This window comes from Corylus avellana, chromosome 1 (genome assembly GCF_965113065.1).
Source record: "Corylus avellana chromosome 1, dhCorAvel1.hap1.2, whole genome shotgun sequence".
Taxonomy (NCBI): Eukaryota; Viridiplantae; Streptophyta; class Magnoliopsida; order Fagales; family Betulaceae; genus Corylus; species Corylus avellana.
This window is the reverse complement of record NC_142490.1, coordinates 11,518,491-11,537,487: the sequence shown is the minus strand read 5'-3', so window position 1 is coordinate 11,537,487 and position 18,997 is coordinate 11,518,491. Positions and strand designations below refer to the sequence as shown.

At 39.7% G+C, this 18,997-nt stretch overlaps 1 protein-coding gene across 1 annotated transcript; it reads left to right on the top strand.

The window, feature by feature from the left end:
* The first annotated feature begins 605 nt into the window (after positions 1–605).
* Positions 606–17,188, top strand: LOC132170251 (mediator of RNA polymerase II transcription subunit 33B). Its single transcript, XM_059581156.2, has 12 exons — positions 606–1,192; positions 1,597–1,707; positions 3,445–3,792; positions 3,981–4,300; positions 4,407–4,498; positions 5,122–5,482; positions 5,794–6,007; positions 8,054–8,168; positions 13,601–13,762; positions 14,022–14,679; positions 15,148–15,354; positions 15,763–17,188. Exons 1-12 carry the CDS (start codon positions 915–917, stop codon positions 16,881–16,883), a joined length of 3,987 nt encoding a protein of 1,328 aa, XP_059437139.2. The 5' UTR covers positions 606–914; the 3' UTR covers positions 16,884–17,188.
* Positions 17,189–18,997: the final 1,809 nt, after the last annotated feature.

Sequence of the window (18,997 nt, the reverse complement as noted above, 5' to 3'; positions counted from 1 at the left end):
ATCATACTAAATCTACTAAAAATAAAAAAGACCCGCACGCTGCCGCCCAGTCGGAGGTCACCGCCCCTGCAGACACCACCGCCCACGTCACTACATGCGGCCCACCCCGGATTATCAAAAGATCTATCTTCATGTATATAAAATATAATGGAGAAGACACTGAAATCAATGGTTTGCACAGTATCTAGTTTTGTTAGTTGATTTTCCTTGAAAAGATGTTTACCACTCTACTTTTTCAAAAGCTTGAACTAAAATAGAATACAATGTGTGGTGTGGAGTGAGATGTCAATCTCTCTCGTTGAAGAGCACAAAAATATAACTTTGTGCTACAACTCCATAGACATTATTCTCGTATATGATGATTGGCTTTAGATGGGAATATATAGATCATAGATGGTACTTTAACCAAACCAAATTAAAAACATTCAGATTCCTATTTGTTACAAATTTCCCAATTTTTATTTCAACATCCTCTAAATTAAGATATTCGAAATCAAAGAAGATATATAGAGTTGGAATATTGTATGGGAAAGAATCGTGTCGCACTATTCTAATACTTTTGGAGAAAAAGAGTCCCACGCCAGGAAGTTAATTGGAAGACACAACCGATCCCTGAGAAATTGACAATGACATCAAACATATTCAATTTCGAGTACTGTCGTTTTAAGATTTTTTGGGCCATTTTCACCAAAAACAAACAGCAAACATAGTACTACAGATGTTAATGTTCGTTTCCTTTCCCTTCTTGTTTTTAAGAACAAGTCTTACTTTACTATTTGCAGTCAACCCAAGCAGCTTTCACGCATAAATATGAGTTGTACTAGATACGCGCCTCCGGGGTCTCAATGAAGCTTTGTAAAGGATCCGACTTTTGTGATTAGAAGAAGAAGAAGAAGAAGAAGGATCGGGTAGTGATGGGGGTGTCTGTGGAGGCAAGTGAGCTTTGGGAAGGGGTGCTGGAGCTGACCAAGACGGCGCAGGACAAGAAGAGCGACGCGCTGCTCTGGGCGGTGCAGCTAAGCGCCAGCCTCAGCGCCGCCGGGGTGGGCCTGCCCTCGGTGGAGCTGGCCCATCTCATGGTCTCGTACATTTGCTTCGGCAATCACGTGCCCATCGCGTGGAAGTTCCTCGAGAAGGCCTTGGCCCTCAAGATTGCCCCTCCGATGCTCGTCCTCTCCCTCCTCTCCATCAGGTCCTCTTTTTTCAACTTTTTTGCTTTTATTTTATTTTTTCTTCTTCTTCTTAAGAATGTATTTTCCTCTATGAATTGCATGTATTTGCGTACATCAACTAATGATTTATTGGGTTTCATATGCTTCAACTGTATGGGCTGGTGAAATTATTTGGGATTTTTGGTAGTGATTTTTTTTTTATGGTGTTTGAGTTTTGAAGGAAATTTTTTTTTTTTAAAAAAAAAAAACTTTGTATAGTTTATATGTGATTGTCATTCTTATCATTGTCAATTCAGTTTTTTCTATTTTTTTTGGGTGTCTTTGTGACTTTGTGGAAAGGAGTTTGCTGAAGTTCTCTCATTTGGCTATGTGCACTCTTCCACTGATTGAATTGACATCCGCTGCTTTTCATTGTCTGTGACAGGGTCATTCCGAATCGGCAAAACCAGCCTGGAGCATATAGAATATATATGGAGCTTCTCAAGCGACATGCATTTTCATTTGCACCTCCAATCCTTTGTCCAAATTATCAAAAGTAAGGCTCAACTTTTTCTTATTATTTTGTTGTACAAAGATGGGTTGATGGTCTCTTTGTCAGTGTTACGTTCAAGATTTACTATCAGTGGACCTATGATACATTGCAATCTCTAAGGGTAGTTAAATTGGCTTAAAAGCTAAACAAAGAAAACTCGAACACTTCACAATACAAGAGTGCTAAATGAGAAAGATCATAGTGATTTGTCCTTGTGTTATTAGATTTTGCACTTTTAATTCCTTAGTATGGCCACTAGTTGGCTTGCCTTGTGCAGCAGTGGCTGTTTTCTAATGTCAATTGGCATTCCACTAAGGACAGAAATTTTCTTCAAACTGGGTTGGAGTAATAAACCACTTAGAGGCCAACTCAAAGTGGATCATGATTTTGGGCCAAAGTTTTACTAAAAGAGAGATCACAAGATCCCCATCACAATGCTCATATTTTATTGGGGGTTGTCCATTCGATTTCTAACACGTGGACAACAACCAAAAAAGTGTCCCACCTCACTGCTGTAAATATGATTAAGAATATCAAAACACTTTTTAGAGTATGATTTGTCAGTATTTGGTTGAATACACTATCTTTCTTCGAGCGGTTGTATTCTTTCAAGTTACGTCATGGAGATGGAGATCAATTAGGATGCAACCCGTCCAAGAGGGTTAAGTTTGAGGTGAAGTTGTTATATAAAGTGTTAGCTGGCCAGGATAGTCCTGCATTTCCATGGAAGAGTATTTGACGAGTAAAGGCTCCATCGAGGGTGGCATTTGTTTGTGTGGACAACAACTTTAGGGAAAATATTGACGCATGATAATCTGCGAAAGAGGAATATTGTGGTAGTTGAGTGGTGTTGTATGTGTCAAAAGAGTGGGGAGTCTGTTGATCACCTTTTGCTTTATTGCGAAGTCGCAGGCAAACTCTAGAGTTACATTCTTATGTTGTTTGGGGTAGAGTGGGTTATGCCGAGATGGGTAATGAATTTGTTGACAAGCTGGGGTGGTTCGATTGGGTGCGGTCTAGCTAAGGAAGTATAGAGGCTGGTTTCGTTGTGTTTAATGTGGTGTATCTGGCGTGAGAGAAATGCTCGGCTTTTTAAAGACATAGAGATTTTGGTAGTAGGGTTGCGGAAGTCTATTCTTAATACGTTACATATATGAATAGCGGCTCATGATAGCTTGGATTTTCCTACTTTTGCAAATTTTTTGAATTTATTTTCTTTTTCTTCCTATTAGTTGTTCTCATGTATACTCCTCCCTGTGTACTAGGGGTGGCGCCCCTCTATGCTTTATTAATGGTATGAAATTACTTAGTAAAAAAAAAAAAAAGTGGTTGGTTGAATAAGTAGCTCGTTGATACTCACTTGAATATTACTGTATGTAAAAAAAATGAATTTCTACATTGTGAGTGCTCTTCAATGCTACCCGTCCTGAAAATCCTGAAGGCATCTTCGTTGAAAATGAATGATTGTGTTCATGCTCTATTATTTTCTCCTAATAAAGTCTGTTTTCATCAGATTCCACACCTTCCCCCACCCCCCACCCTGCAAAAAAAAAAAGCATGAAAAACCCTTTGTTGTACTGATGAAATACGCTGTCTTTGGTTTCATTTAACATACCTAAAGAAAAACTTGAAGTCTTATCTTGACCTTTCTGTTAAGTGGTCTTTTTTATGTTTGTTTCTGTTAGATACCTTTTTTTCTGTAGATTTAAGTACTGAAATACATTTTGGATGAAATTACAGGATCATGAAATCCATTGATGCTGTTCTTCATCTTTCCCAGATTTATGGCCTTCAAGTGTGTGAGCCTGGGGTGCTTCTTGTTGAATTTGTCTTTTCAGTTGTGTGGCAGTTACTTGATGCCTCTTTAGATGATGAAGGGTTGCTGGAACTTACCCCAGAAAAAAAGTCTAGATGGCCAACCAGGTCACAAGATATGGATATAGATGGTCATGATAGCTTTAGTGAGAAGAGAGCAGATCGTAATGAAGGGCTGCAGAAAGTAAATACTGCAATGGCTGTTGAGATGATTGGAGAGTTTTTGCAAAACAAAGTGACTTCAAGGATTCTATACTTGGCACGTCGAAACATGTAAGAACTTATATTCATAAGTGAGAACTGAAAAATAAGCAGTTCATTGAGTGGCTTGTCATTTTCAACCCAAATAATACCTAACATCACTGCAGTAATGTGATTAAATAAACTTGAGTGTCCAATTAGAATTTTGAGAAATCCAATGAATAGAAGGTACTTGAGGCATAAATATTTTCTTCTTGTAGGCCATCACATTGGGGAGTTTTCATCCAGCGAATGCAACTGCTTGCAGCAGAATCAGCGGTCTTGAGGAATTCAAAACACATAAGTCCAGAGACCCTTCTGCAGTTGACATCTGATACACGTGAAGTTTTGTCTCGAGAATGCAAAACAATGTCAGGGAAAGAGTTTCATGCTGTCATGGCTTCTGGGTCTCTGATATCATCTGCTAATCAATTGCATGGGATAGGTTGCTCTGCACTTTGGCTCCCTATTGATCTGTTTCTGGAAGATGCTATGGATGGATCACAAGTGGCAGCAACTAGTGCTGTTGAAATTCTTACTGGTAGGACTCAATTTTTTATTCTAATGCTCAAGTCATTGATTTACCTGGAGTGGAGGATACTTCAGTTCTTCTAAGCAGCGTAATTGAACAAGAATTACTGTTGCAGGTTTGGTACAGGCTCTGCAGGCTGTTAATGGTACCACATGGCACGATACATTTTTAGGTTTATGGATTGCAGCTCTACGACTAGTGCAAAGGGTAGGAATTAATTTGTAAGGAAGTAGTGTTTACCTTTAGCCATTGATTTTTTCTATTTTGTTGGAAATACAATTCTTAAAGAAGAGACATTTCAAACTAATCAAGTTGCTTATGTATCAAACAAAGGAAATATTGAGAAATGATAAATTTGGCAGTCTGTAAAGAAGTTGCATGAAACACTAATTAAGCTTTAACTTCCTTCCAATCTTATTTGGAATTTAATTTTTCTTCATTTCCCACCCAGTAGGACGCACCTATGATACGTAGGCATGCTGAACACTTGAGGATGAGTATTCAAACCTCTTTTAAATATTTATGAGAAATGTATTTATTCACCATAAAGAAGTGCAGACTTATCAAGGAAGTACGTGTTTTCTTTATGGAATTTACATGTGATGAATGTTTGTGTGATTCTTTTTCTTTCTTGCCACCTGACACACATACATATTTAAAATGTTTAGATATTATAATTTCAGGAAGACACTTGTATAAACTCGGTCCCCTGTCTAGACTAGAATGCAGTTGGATCTCAGGAAGCATCATTCTAAAGATTCCCCTATGTCCTATATAACTTCAGTTTCTAGATATTTACATTGATCTGCCTTCATCTTTCTTTTTTTTAGGAGAGAGATATCTGTGAAGGTCCTGTGCCTCGCCTAGATACTTGCATGTGCATGTTATTGTCTATTACAACACTTACAGTTGCTAATTTTATTGAGGAAGAGGAAAGTGAACTGATTGATGAAACCGAACACATCCCTATCAATCAAAGCAAAGAAAAACAGGTTCAGGGAAAGCGTCGCAAGGATTTAGTTACCAGCTTGCAGCTATTGGGTGATTATGTGGGCTTGTTGACTGCACCTCAGGCTGTTAGTTTGATAGCTAATCAGGCTGCTGCCAAAGCAATAATGTTCATTTCAGGCCTTCCAGTCAGTAGCGGGTACTATGAATGTGTGAGCATAAATGACATGCCAATGAACCGTTGTAAGTAATTATTCCTTTCAGCATCAGTACTTGATTTTGTGAAGGCTTTTAGTTTGGTGCGCAGAAGATAGGTGTAACAATAAATATTCCTGGATGCACCTGATCTTGGTTATATATATATATTCCTGGATGGGCTTGCCTCTGCATTTGTTTTGTTGCAAATCAACCTGATTGTTGATTCTGCATTCTCCCCTGGAGGTTACCTCAGATATAAGTTTCATTAACAAAAGATCAGGTTGATTATGCTGAGTTGCATTACTTTTGTTGGACCGTAGCAATGATGGTTTCTCATGTTCTGTTTTGTCTTGCAGCTGGAAACATGTGGCATTTGATTGTTGAGGCTTGTATCGCAAGGAATCTACTGGACACATCAGCATATTTTTGGCCAGGTTATGTCAATGTTGTACGGAGCAACCAAGTTCCTCGTAGTGTTCCTGGTCAAGCACTTGGTTGGTCGTCATTGATGAAGGGGTCCCCTCTAACTGCGTCATTGATAAGTGCTTTGGTTGCCACCCCAGCTTCTAGGTATAATATCAGTTGTATCTCTTATTTATTTCTTCCTCTTCTTCTTCTTCTTTTTTCTTTTCTTTTTACCATTTTGAGACTTTGGGAGGATTTAAGGAAAGTAAGCTCAGATGGTAGCATTTCTTCTTTTGACGCCATAGAGAAGTATCACTACAACAAAAGAGACCACATGGTGGTTAAAATCCAATCTCCAAGTCCAAAGCTTGCCCCTCTTTAGAGAGATGTCTTCACAGTCACAGCAGTATTGACCTTAAAGCATATGCAATCAGTCAAAAACTTCCATGGCTTTCCCCCTTTTTCTTTTATTTCTGTTGCGGATAATTTCTGTGTCATGTACAGTATCTTCTACATAGCTGGTGTCGAGCCGGACAAAGGACTAGGTTTGTAGACTATAGTCAAAGTCATCACACACCTTATGCAAGTTCATCATGAGCTGATCGCATTTGGTTGGGACTAAGGTTTTGTCAAGCTTAGTATGATGTTCCATGTCAAAGAATACCTATATTCCATAACCCAGTGGTAGGGCCAGTATTTTGGTTTGGGGGGGGCGGAGATTAAAAAAATTAAAGATTATTACACGAAATAAATAAACAATTCGAAAAAGTCATCACACACCTTGCAATTTATTTTTTCACGCCTAGCATTAATTTATTAACGCCATATTTTTTTCAAATTGTTTTTATGGAAAATCATGGTTAACTGTTTGGCAAGTTCCTTTTTGTTGCTCTCTATCATTAGGATGGTAGTTAATTTTTTTTTTTCCTTAAGCAAGGATCTATTGGCAGATTTCCTAAATCTATCTCGACACAAACTTGTTTAATTCGATTGACACTCAATAGAATTATTGTTGTTTTTCATAATCTCAAGTATGTAATAAAAATTATGTATATTCTTCAACAATTAATTTAAAAGAGCAATCTAAATGTAAAACTCTACATCGACAAATTTATTATTTACTAGTAAATTTAAAATATATCTGTATAAAAATTTGATTACATACTTGAAACCTTTCAAGAAAGAGAGAAATTGTCAAAAAGGGATGCCTTTCGCCTTGTTCTATGAACTATCTTTTCACTGCACACCTCCTAACCTATAAAAAAAAAAAGCTAGTCACTTGATTTGTTGATCGGCATGAATTTTTAAGCAAGTTTGAAGAGAGGGCTAGAGGTTGTACTATAATTGTTTGACAATATTTTTTGGGGACTCAAAATTTTGATATTTGTTTCACAACTCACAAGTTCCATATTTACTAGGCAACTAGGTCGGCAGTTTTTTCATTAAACACTAGGTTTCCCAAACGATGACGTTTTCAGTAAACACAGTGAAATAAAAACGAATGTTATTAAATGTAGTGTTTAATGAGCATGTAACAGTGTGGTGTCAAATACACTAGTCTAACACAGTAACACTGAAGGCTCAGCATGACCTAGCAATGTTATCGTTTGTGATTCTAGAAACGCTTCCAAACTCATGTCAGTGTTAGGAAACGCGTTGCCGGTAATGTTAGGAAAAGCCAATAACTCTAACCGGCACCAGTAATGCTAGGAAACTCATTGCCAGAGTGTATTATCGGCCATGGGTGGTTCGGTGTCAAATACATTGACTGGCGCTGGAGTGCTTAGTCCGTTGAGACTGAGAGATATAGCCGGTAATGTTGATGGCCTAGAGTGAGTAAGGGTGGGCAACTAGGACTACTGGGGAAACTCTTCCTGGGCCAAAGGAATTTTTTGGTCAGCCAAGGGGAGGCGTTTGCCCCTCTCGCCTTTTGCTAGCTCCGCTCCTGCCATAACTAGTACACGCATACATTCATGTGCATGTGTCTTAAGAGTATATATATATACATATATATGCTGGAGATGGTAGGTGTCGAGTTAACTATTATAATTCCTGACTGTAACCTGGTCTTCAGTTACACCCTTCTTTTTCCTGAAGCCAGGTATATCAGATGCTCTTTTTTGTAAATTTATCAGGTATATCAGATGCTCTTTTTTGTAAATTTACCCAGTGGTAATACAACTGAATTTAAGCTCATGGATTTGATGGAAGCTTAGCAGAACTCGAGAAAATATATGAGATTGCAGTCAATGGTTCTGACGACGAGAAGATATCTGCTGCTACCGTTCTCTGTGGGGCATCTCTGGTTCGTGGTTGGAATATACAGGTAATGTGTAGGCCATAGACTTTTTACTAGTTTTGTGCGAGAGCAGATTACTTATCTTCTTTATTGCATAAGAAGATTGTCTCCCCCCTGTCAATTGTACTGAATACCTCTCAATTGAGGGTTGCTCGTATTATATAGAGAAATTGTCTAGGTTACAGGCTGTATCTTAGTGATTACAGTAATCTAGGGAAACCAATAAGGCAACTAAAATCTATCTATTAATTACAATATACTATTGCTATAATACAAGAACATGCCATAACTAGAAAGACTAATTATGGCTAAATATATATATGGACCGTATCTGATTGACATCCCCCCTCAAATTGATGCTGGTCGATCAAGAAGCATCAATTTGCCCACAAGAAACTGATGACGTTGTCGTGTCATAGCCTTCGTGAAGACGTCAGCTATCTGGAGATCCGTGGAAACATGAGGAAGAGAGATAACACGAGTGTCCAAGGCTTCCCGAATAGAATGACAGTCTACCTCAATATGCTTCGTACGTTCATGGTAAACAGGATTAGCAGCTATTTGAATGGCACTAGTATTATCAGCATGAAGAGGAGTAGAATCAGTTTGAGAAAAACCAAGCTCAGCCAAAAGCCCACGAAGCCAGACAATCTCAGAACAAGCAGCAGACATTGCTCGGTATTCGGATTCAGTAGATGATTTAGAAACACGAGCTTGCTTCTTACTCTTCCAAGAAATCAATGAATCACCAAGAAACATGCACCAACCTGTGACAGACCGTCGAGTGTCAGGACATCCTGCCCAATCCGCATCACTATAAGCAACAAGGCGAAGAGCAGAGCCAGTTGGAAAGAACAACCCACGACCAGAAGAGCCCCGAAGATATCGAATGATACGCCGAACAGCAGCTAAATGAAGATGGCGGGGAGTTTGCATAAACTGGCTAACCTGCTGGACAGCGAAGGAAATATCGGGCCGAGTAATAGTCAAATAATTCAAGCTGCCTACCAACTGTCGGAACACAGTAGGATCAGAAAGAAGCTCACCCTCCTCACTTCGATATTTCACATTAACCTCCATAGGAGTATCCACCGAAGAAGAATCTTGAAGGCCAGCTAGACTAATCAAGTCCTGGGTGTATTTGTTTTGATTCAAGAATATACCAGAAGAATCAGTGTGCACCTCCAACCCCAAAAAATACGTAAGAGGACCAAGGTCTTTCATATGAAAAGAGTCTTGAAGATTGCGCTTGAGATGTGCAATCAAACTAGAGTCGGTTCCTGTAATGACAATATCATCCACATACACAAGTAAAAGAACAAGACCAGTCGGAGTCTTGCAAAGGAACAAAGAAGAATCATATTGGCTTTGGACAAAGGAGAAGCGAAGCAAAGTAGACCTGAATTTTTCAAACCATGCCCGGGGAGCCTGTTTTAAGCCATAGAGAGACCGTTTCAACTTACACACAGCGGCAGATGGAGAAGAAAACAACCCCGGAGGAGGAGTCATGTAAATATCTTCTTTGAGATCACCGTGAAGAAAAGCATTTTTGACATCCATCTGGTGAAGTGGCCAGCCTTGGGAGGCGGCAATAGAAATAATTGTACGCACTGTAGTCATCTTTGCGACCGGAGCAAATGTCTCCTCATAGTCCACCCCATATTCTTGCCTGTTCCCAAGAGCAACTAATCGAGCCTTATACCGATCCAGAGTCCCATCAGAGCGAAGCTTAATTGAGTAAACCCATTTACAACCAATGGCTTTAACATGAGAGGGGCAAGGAACCATGTCCCATGTATGATTGTCCTGGAGAGCCCGAAGTTCCTCATCCATCGCTTTCCGCCAACATTCATATTTAACAGCCTCGGAAAAACATGTAGGGATGGAAATAGAAGATAAAGTGGCATTAAAGGAAGTGTGGGGAAAACCATACCTATCAGGAGGACGTGATACCCTAGCAGATCGTCGAGGACCAGACTCATGAACTGTCTCAGATGGCGGGTCAATCGGAGGAGTTGTCGGAACAGTTTCAGATGAAGGATCAGTCTCGGGAAGGGGCAAAGTTGGTGGACGTCGAGTATACACAATTCCAGGTTTGAACCGCTCAGGCAGAAGAGGCAATTCATCAAAACAAGGTAGAATACTAATCTCAGGCAATGATTCAACATGTGTAGAAAAGAAACATTGATGCTCAAAGAACACAACATTACGAGATATACGCAATTTGTCAGAACAAGGATCATAGCAAACATAACCTTTGTGAGAAACACTATAACCCATAAAGGCACATTTAACAGACTGAGCAGAAAGTTTGTTACGTTCATGAGCAGGTAAATGAACAAAACAAACACATCCAAAAGTATGCAGATTAAGATAGCTAGGATGCTGATGATACAAACGATAATAAGGAGAATCAAAATGCAAGACCTGAGAGGGCAGTCGATTAATTAAGTAAACTGCAGTAGATAATGCCTCGACCCAGAATTTAGAAGGAACATAGGACTCAAGTAATAAAGTGCGAACAACATCCAAGAGATGGCGGTTCTTTCGTTCCGCCACCCCATTTTGCTGAGGAGTATAAGGACAAGAGCGCTGAGAGACAATTCCTTTATGACGTAAGAAATCATGAAACTCGTGGGACATGTATTCTCCACCAGAATCAGACCTCAAAATCTTAATGCCTGTAGAAAATTGATTCTCAATATATGCTACAAAGGTTTGAAAAACAGACAGAACCTCAGATTTGGCCCGAAGAAAATAGACCCAAGTATATCGACTGAAATCATCTATGAATGTGACAAAATATTTATATCGAGCATGAGAAATTACAGGAGAAATGCCCCATACGTCACTATGCACAACATCAAAGCATTTTGTAGCATGACTACCATGAGAAGAAAACGAAAGAGTTTTACTCTTACCAAGTTTGCATACAGAACAATCAAATGACAAATTTTGAGAAACTCGTTCTTTATTGCCTAACAAACCAGAATTTAACATATGAGATAGAATAACAGAATTTGGATGACCCAAACGTTTGTGCCATACTTCGTTCGAAGTGTTAACTGTCCTACAAGCTAAAGATAAACAACTAGGAATGGAAAAGTGCAGTGGAAATAGTCTGCCAACTTTAGGCCCCTTCGCGAGTATCTTCCCCGACACCTGATCCTGCACAAGACAACCATCACGAGAGAAATGGACATCACAGTTTTTTTCAACTAACTGGCCAACTGAAATAAGATTATTAGAAAGGCCAGGAGAGACATAAACATCTCTGAATGAAGGATTAATATCTCCTACTTCATTAATAGCTAAATGACTCCCATTAGCTACTTGAATATGAGATGAACCATGATATGGACGAACATTGCAAAGAGTATCAGACGATCTGGTCATATGATTGGATGCTGCAGAATCAATAAGCCAAGACTTAGACGAAACAGTACCATTACCTTGGAGCCCTAAGGCAGAGAAGGCTGACATAATCATCTGCTGGACCATTTCAGGCGTAAGAACAGTTGATCCGGCCGCAGAAGAAGAGGCTGAGGACATCACTGGAGCAGAAGAGGTGTGTACTGCAGCCTGATAGGCAGTAGCTTGACGATTCTGAGGCCGAGTGGGACATTCTTTGATAAAGTGGCCCGGTTTCTTACAGTAATTGCAAGATTTCTTGGCACAATTGGCGGCAATATGACCATACTCCTTACAGCTGAAACACTGGACCTTGCGCATATCCTTACCCTTCCCTTTCCCATAGGCTGCATAGGCTACTGGATTTGGGTTGGAATCGTGCTGGAACGTAGCCTGCGTGAGAAGACGCTGCTCCTCACGAAGTAATTCTCCAAAACAAACATCCAAAGATGGCGAAGGATCCCGATTCATTAAATTTGAGCGAGTAATCTCAAATTCAGGGCGTAATTTCATCAGGAATTGATCTCTCTTGCTCTGCTCATGAACAGCCTGAACAGCAGTGAGAGATGCAGCAGGTACCTTCGCATAGACCATATCAGAAAATTCTCCCCACAAATTCTGAAAACCAGAAAAATACTCCGGAATGGAGAGATTGCCTTGAGTGTAATTAGCAATCTCATATTCCAGTTGAAAACGGCGTGCGGTATTGTCCTGATGATAAACCTTTAGCAAATACTCCCACATAGTCTTCGCAGTCTTATAGGGCCTCAGATTGAGCACAATAAGAGGATCAACAGACCCTAAGATCCAAGACATCACACGTGCATCCTTAACCTTCCACTTAGCCAAATCCTTAGCTTCCGTAGGAGCTGGATCACTACCGTCAATATGGCCCCACAACTCTTTTCCCGTAACAAATAATTGAAATTGAAATTCCCAAGCAGAATAATTTTTTCCAGTAAAACGAACCCCAAAAGTCTCGCTAGAAGACATAATGAAATCCAAAAAATTAGAAATTAGACAACCTGATAAAGAAGTAACAGGCCCACCAAATCTGTTGGACAGCAAGTCCAAGTCCACTCAAGTCAAACAGCAATCTGCAACCCTGAACAGCAACAAAGCCCAAGCCCAGCAAGCCCAAAGATACCAGCAACTCAGCAAGTCTAATCCCAGCAATCAGCAAGTCCAAACCCAACAAAGCCCAAGCCCAAAAAACACAATTTCAGCAACTCAAATCGATAGCCCAACTCGCCGGAAACACCGCGCCAACCGCACCACGCCGACAGCCCAAATCGCCGACAGCCCAACTTCGCCGGAAACACCCCGCCGACAGCCCAAATCGCCGACAGCCCACGTCGCCGATAGCCCAACTCGCCGGAAATACCACGCCGACTGCACCACACCTGCACAGCCCACGTCGCCGATAGCCCAACTCGCCGGAAATACCACGCTGACTGCACCACGCCTGCACAGAATCTGCCGACAACCACCACAGATCGCCGGGAATGCTCCAAGGCTGCACAGAACCTGCCGACAACCACCACAGACCTTGCCGACAGCTACCAAGGATCCTCCACAAACCAAGAAACTGCTGAACAGCAGTTTAGAACCCACCAGAATGATCGACAATTTCCTTGAAATTATCGACCGCCACAAAAAACAACGACCCAGTCCCAACCCAAGCTTGACAATTCCTACGGCCCTCAACAGGTAACTGAAAACAACCCTAATTTAGATGATGGCTCTGATACCATGTCAATTGTACTGAATACCTCTCAATTGAGGGTTGCTCGTATTATATAGAGAAATTGTCTAGGTTACAGGCTGTATCTTAGTGATTACAGTAATCTAGGGAAACCAATAAGGCAACTAAAATCTATCTATTAATTACAATATACTATTGCTATAATACAAGAACATGCCATAACTAGAAAGACTAATTATGGCTAAATATATATATGGACCGTATCTGATTGACACCCCCCCCCCCCCCCTCCCCCTGGCTATCTCCATTTATTTTAATTTGTTATGATTTCAATTGTTTGCAGGAGCACACCATTCTTTTTATTATGAGATTGCTATTGCCTCCAGTCCCTGCAGATTACTCTGGGAGTGATAGCCATTTGATCAGCTGTGCTCCATTTTTGAATGTTCTCCTTGTTGGAATATCAGCTGTAGACTGTGTTCAGATTTTCTCCTTACATGGCTTGGTGGGTTGCTTTTTAAAATGGTCTACTAACTAAGATATGCTTATGGAGGTTGCATTTGAATTAGTTACTGGAACGGTGTTTGGGAGGAGGCAAGATTCCTTCTTCTGCCTCTGCATACATGCACACACAATTATTGAATGTACTTAAACTTAATTGAAATAAAAAGAGAGGATAGCATACGTGGACCATACAAAGAAATTAGTAACTCCATTGCTTTCATGTTCTCCATGAACTGATATTGTTTTCCATTCATTGCCAGGTTCCATTGCTTGCAGGTGCATTGATGCCCATCTGTGAGGTTTTTGGGTCTTGTATACCCAATGTGTCATGGGCTCTCACAACAGGGGAGGAACTCTCTTGTCATGCAGTGTTCTGCAATGCATTTACACTTCTGCTGAAGTTATGGAGGTTTGATCAGCCACCTGTTGAGCATGTGATGGGAGATGCACCGCCAATTGCTTCCCAGCTAAGTCCTGAATACCTCTTATTGGTTCGGAACTCAGAATTATCATCCTTTGGAAGATTACCTAAGGATCAGATGAAAAGCAGAAGACTTTCCAGATTCTTAAGTTTTTCTAGAGAACCTATATTTATTGATTCCTTTCCAAACTTAAAACTCTGGTACCGGCAGCATCAAGAATGTATGGCTTCCATCCTCTCTGGTCTTGTACCTGGGACCCCTGTTCATCAGATTGTTGATACACTCCTCGATATGATGTTCAGAAAAATAAATAGAGGCGGTCAGCCTTTAACTCAAACTTCAGGAACCACTAATTCCTCAGGATCTGGGGCTCTGGATTCCTCTGTTAGACTCAAAGTGCCTGCATGGGATATCCTGGAGGCTACTCCCTTTGTGCTTGATGCTGCTCTTACGGCCTGTGCCCATGGAAGACTCTCTCCCCGTGAACTTGCTACAGGTATATCCAGTTTTCTTAGAATCTCTAGAATTCAAATTTTATTAATCTTCATGCTTTAAAGGTTATCAAATCATAAGAACAAGAATTTTAAAGAAAACAGGCAAAGCACTGACCCTGGATGTGTGAGCAAGTTGAACCTTATTTTATCATCACAATTTCTTTTTCCTTAGAATTTTTAATATGCATTTATCTGCAGAAGTCTGGTCACACTTGTGACGAAATATGTGGTGAATTCGCTAAAGTTGGTGTTTCTGTATATTTTTGCGGTTCAATAAAAAATTTACGATCCTCCCTTTACCTAACAAAAAAGAAATGCATGGCCCTTTCCAAAAATAGAAAAGGACTTTTGGGAATGACTGAACGATTGATTTCCTAGTCGTGTCTTCTCTTTGAACTTTTAGAAAAAGATTATGTTCTGTTGTTAGATTGTTGATTGAATTCCTCAAGACTTGACGCTCTTCATTCCAGGAGTCAAAGATCTTGCTGATTTTCTTCCGGCAACTTTGGCTACCATTCTAAGCTACCTTTCCGCCGAAGTAACACGAGGCATATGGAAGCCAGCTTTTATGAATGGAACTGATTGGCCAAGCCCAGCTGCAAACTTATCCATTGTTGAGCAACAGATTAAGAAAATATTAGCTGCCACTGGTGTTGATGTCCCAAGCCTTGCCGTAGGTAATTCCTTGTATTCTCTAGATAATGCATTGTCATTTTGGGTTGTTGAATATGTGTTATTTAACAAATGAAAAATCTCCATTCACTCTGCCTCCACTGCAAAGATCAAATATCCTATCCTAAGTGACTTTTCAGCAAAAGTTGGGACGGTGGACTCTGAACCAAATTATATATCATATATTGTGTAAATCTATTTGATTATATGGAAAACACTTCATCGAAGATCAATAGATTATTGTAATATAAGTAAACCCTATAATTATTGTTGCAGAATGATCTTCTCATGGTGAAGATGCAGGAATATGGAATTTTCTGAGCTTGCATGTAATTTTAACATATGTTGGACTAGAAACTTGGGGTTTGAGTCAAACCCCCTGTCGTCATTAGAGCTAACTGTTTTCTTTGCAGGTGGGAGCTCTCCAGCTACACTTCCTTTACCGTTGGCTGCCCTAGTAAGCCTCACAATTACTTATAAATTTGACAAAGTCACTGAACGCTTCCTCGCCATGATTGGCCCAGCCTTGAATTCCCTTGCTTCTAGTTGCCCCTGGCCATGCATGCCCATCGTAGCCTCTTTGTGGGCCCAGAAGATAAAGCGTTGGAGTGATTTTCTTGTGTTCTCAGCTTCGCATACTGTTTTCCACCATAACAGTGATGCTGTGGTACAGCTTCTTAAAACCTGCTTCACATCCACTCTTGGGCTAAGTTCCTCCCACATTTACAGCAATGGTGGTGTGGGTGCCCTCCTTGGCCATGGCATTGGCTCCCAATTCTCTGCTGGGATCACTCCAGTAGCCCCTGGAATTCTTTACCTAAGAGTGCATCGGTCTATCAGAGACGTTATGTTCATGACGGAAGAAATTGTCTCTCTACTAATGCTTTCTGTTAGAGATATTTCAAGTAATGGGTTGCCTAAAGATAAAGTGGAGAAATGGAAGAAGGCCAAGTATGGTTTGAGATATGGGCAGGTTTCTCTTGCTGCAGCAATGGTGCGTGTCAAGCTTGCGGCTTCACTTGGGGCTTCATTGATTTGGATATCTGGTGGATCAGGTTTGGTTCAATCTTTGATCAGAGAAACCCTACCTTCTTGGTTTCTGTCAGTCCATGTGTTAGGGCAGGAAGTTGAAGAATCTGGAGGTATGATTTCTATGCTGGGGGGTTATGCTCTTGCATACTTTGTGCTGCTTTGTGGGACATTTGCTTGGGGAGTTGACTCGGCATCGACAGCATCAAAACGACGGCCAAGGATTCTTGGGGCCCACTTAGAATTTCTTGCAAGAGCACTAGATGGAAAGATATCTCTTGGTTGTGATTGTGCCACTTGGCAGGCATATGTATCAGGGTTTGTGAGCTTGTTGGTGGGTTGCACCCCAATGTGGGTGCTGGAGGTTGATGTGGATGTGTTGAAGAGGCTGAGTAAAGGATTAAGGCAGTGGAATGAGGAAGAATTGGCTTTGGCACTGCTGGGACTTGGAGGGGTAGGTGCAATGGGTGCAGCAGCTGATTTGATTATTGAAAGAGAGTTTTAACCAAAAAATTGCTGATTGAATTTGTGTGTTCTGTAATCTTTAACACTATAGGTAGAGGCTTCATTAGAATTCATCTAATTACACTATAGAGCTTTCTGTACAATCATAGCTCTTGTAAAATCTCAAGGAGGTTGTAAAGAAGAACAGAGATTTCCTCCTCTATAATTTTAATGCTTATTTTGGTTATCTTGGCCAGCAAGGCAGGTAGGATGGGTCTTATTAAAGCTGTACACAGAAGATCTCTATATATAAAAACATTAAGAAGGCTGCCTTTGGGAGCCATTTATCCTGTCTTTTGGAGTTGATCAACTAACTTATTCATTTCTTTTGCAACGTAATCGTCATTGTTTATATTTATTTATTTTTGAAAATCTGTATTAATAAATATTTATTTAATTATTGTTAAGATTTTATCATTCGAGTTAATTAGATAAGTTAATTTTCTTTATAAACTCATAAAAATTAGGAATAAATGCAAAATTGGTCCTTGTGGTTGACCTAATTTATAAATGACACAAATTTCTTCCAAACCAGTATGGAGGAAATATCCTCTAACCCATATAAAATAGTGTCAAGTGTCTATAAACATTTAAGGACAAAGTTTTCCTCCAAATTGGGTTGGAGGAATTTTCTTCAACCTAGTCTATAAAAGTGTCATGTGTCATTTTTTTTAATAACATGTGATATGCAAATTTTTTTTAATAAAATTTATTTTAATTTTGTACCTACTATTAAAAAAACATGTGCATCTCACATGTTCAAGGAACACATGTAACTTTTATAGATTATGTTGGAGGAAATTCCTCCAACCCAGTTTGGAGGAAAATTTTGTCCAACATTTAAAAGGCACATTAAATTCTTAACCTTATTAATATCAGTTTACTAATTTAGACTAAATTTAATGTATCTTTTAAATGTTTATAGACACTTGGCACTATTTTACATGGGTTTGAGGATATTTCCTCCATACCAGTTTGGAGGAAATTTCTGTCAATTTATAAATCACTCCATGTGGTTTAAAAAATAATTTATAGCTCCCTAGGGTAGGCTAAAATAACATTTTACTCTCTAAACTCATTTTCCGTTAAATGACTTAACGGAAACCGTTATATTGCCACATCACACCCAATAAAAATAAGACGTGTTCTTTTTTATTTATGCTTATAAAAAATGACAAATAAGTTTTTCCACGTCATTTTGAGGCTCCAACACACATTTCACGTCAAATTAAATAAACCTAATTATTCTATATCCCCTGTGCAACCGTCATCTTCATCTTCCCCAATGATTCTTGCCGTCCATCGTCTTCATCTTCCGATGGGTATGATCTTCGATTTGTGAGTTACTTTAAGATTTTTGGGCATCTGCATTTTTGGATTAGTGCATTTTTGGCCGGTCTTTCTATGAAAATTCGGATTTGTTTTTGGGCATTGAAGCATCTTCAAAAATTGTTTCTGGACGTTAGAAACAATCTATTCCTCTCTCTCTCTCTCTCTCTCTCTCTGTGTGTGTCATTTTATTTGGGGAAGATGAAGACGACGGCGGCAAGAATCGCTGGGGAAGATGAAGACGATGGCATGAAGATGAAGATGAATACGACGACAAGAATTGTTGGGGAAAGATGAAGACGACGGCGGCACGAGGGATATAGAGGGATTATGTTTATTTAATTTGACGTGGAGTGTGTGTTGGAGCCTTAAAATGACGTGGAAAAGCTTATTTGTCATTTTTTAAAAGCATAAATAAAAAATATCACGCGTCTTATTTTTATTGGATGTGATGTGGCAATGTAACGGTTTCTGTTAAGTCATTTAACAGAAAATGAGTTCAATGACTAAAATGTTATTTTGGCTTACCCTAGGGACCTATAAATTATTTTTTAGACCATATGGAGTAATTTGTAAATTAGGCCAACTACATAGACTAATTTTGCATTTTTGCATTTATCCCTAAAAATTAATATCACCAATCTTAGATTTGTAATAAATCATATAATTGTTTTTTTTTTAATGTACTATTTACAATATCTTATAACTAGGGGTGGGCAGATTAACCGGTTACTGATTACCGACTAATTACCGAATTTAACCGAACCGATAGTAACCGTAACCGAT

Bases quoted from the DNA above. Each gene is read 5' to 3' on its own strand.
- LOC132170251 (XM_059581156.2), top strand. From the start codon at position 915: ATGGGGGTGTCTGTGGAGGCAAGTGAGCTTTGGGAAGGGGTGCTGGAG. The intron at 1,708-3,444 runs GTAAGGCTCAAC...ATGAAATTACAG, and splicing joins CTTTGTCCAAATTATCAAAA to GATCATGAAATCCATTGATG. The intron at 14,680-15,147 runs GTATATCCAGTT...TCTTCATTCCAG, and splicing joins TCCCCGTGAACTTGCTACAG to GAGTCAAAGATCTTGCTGAT.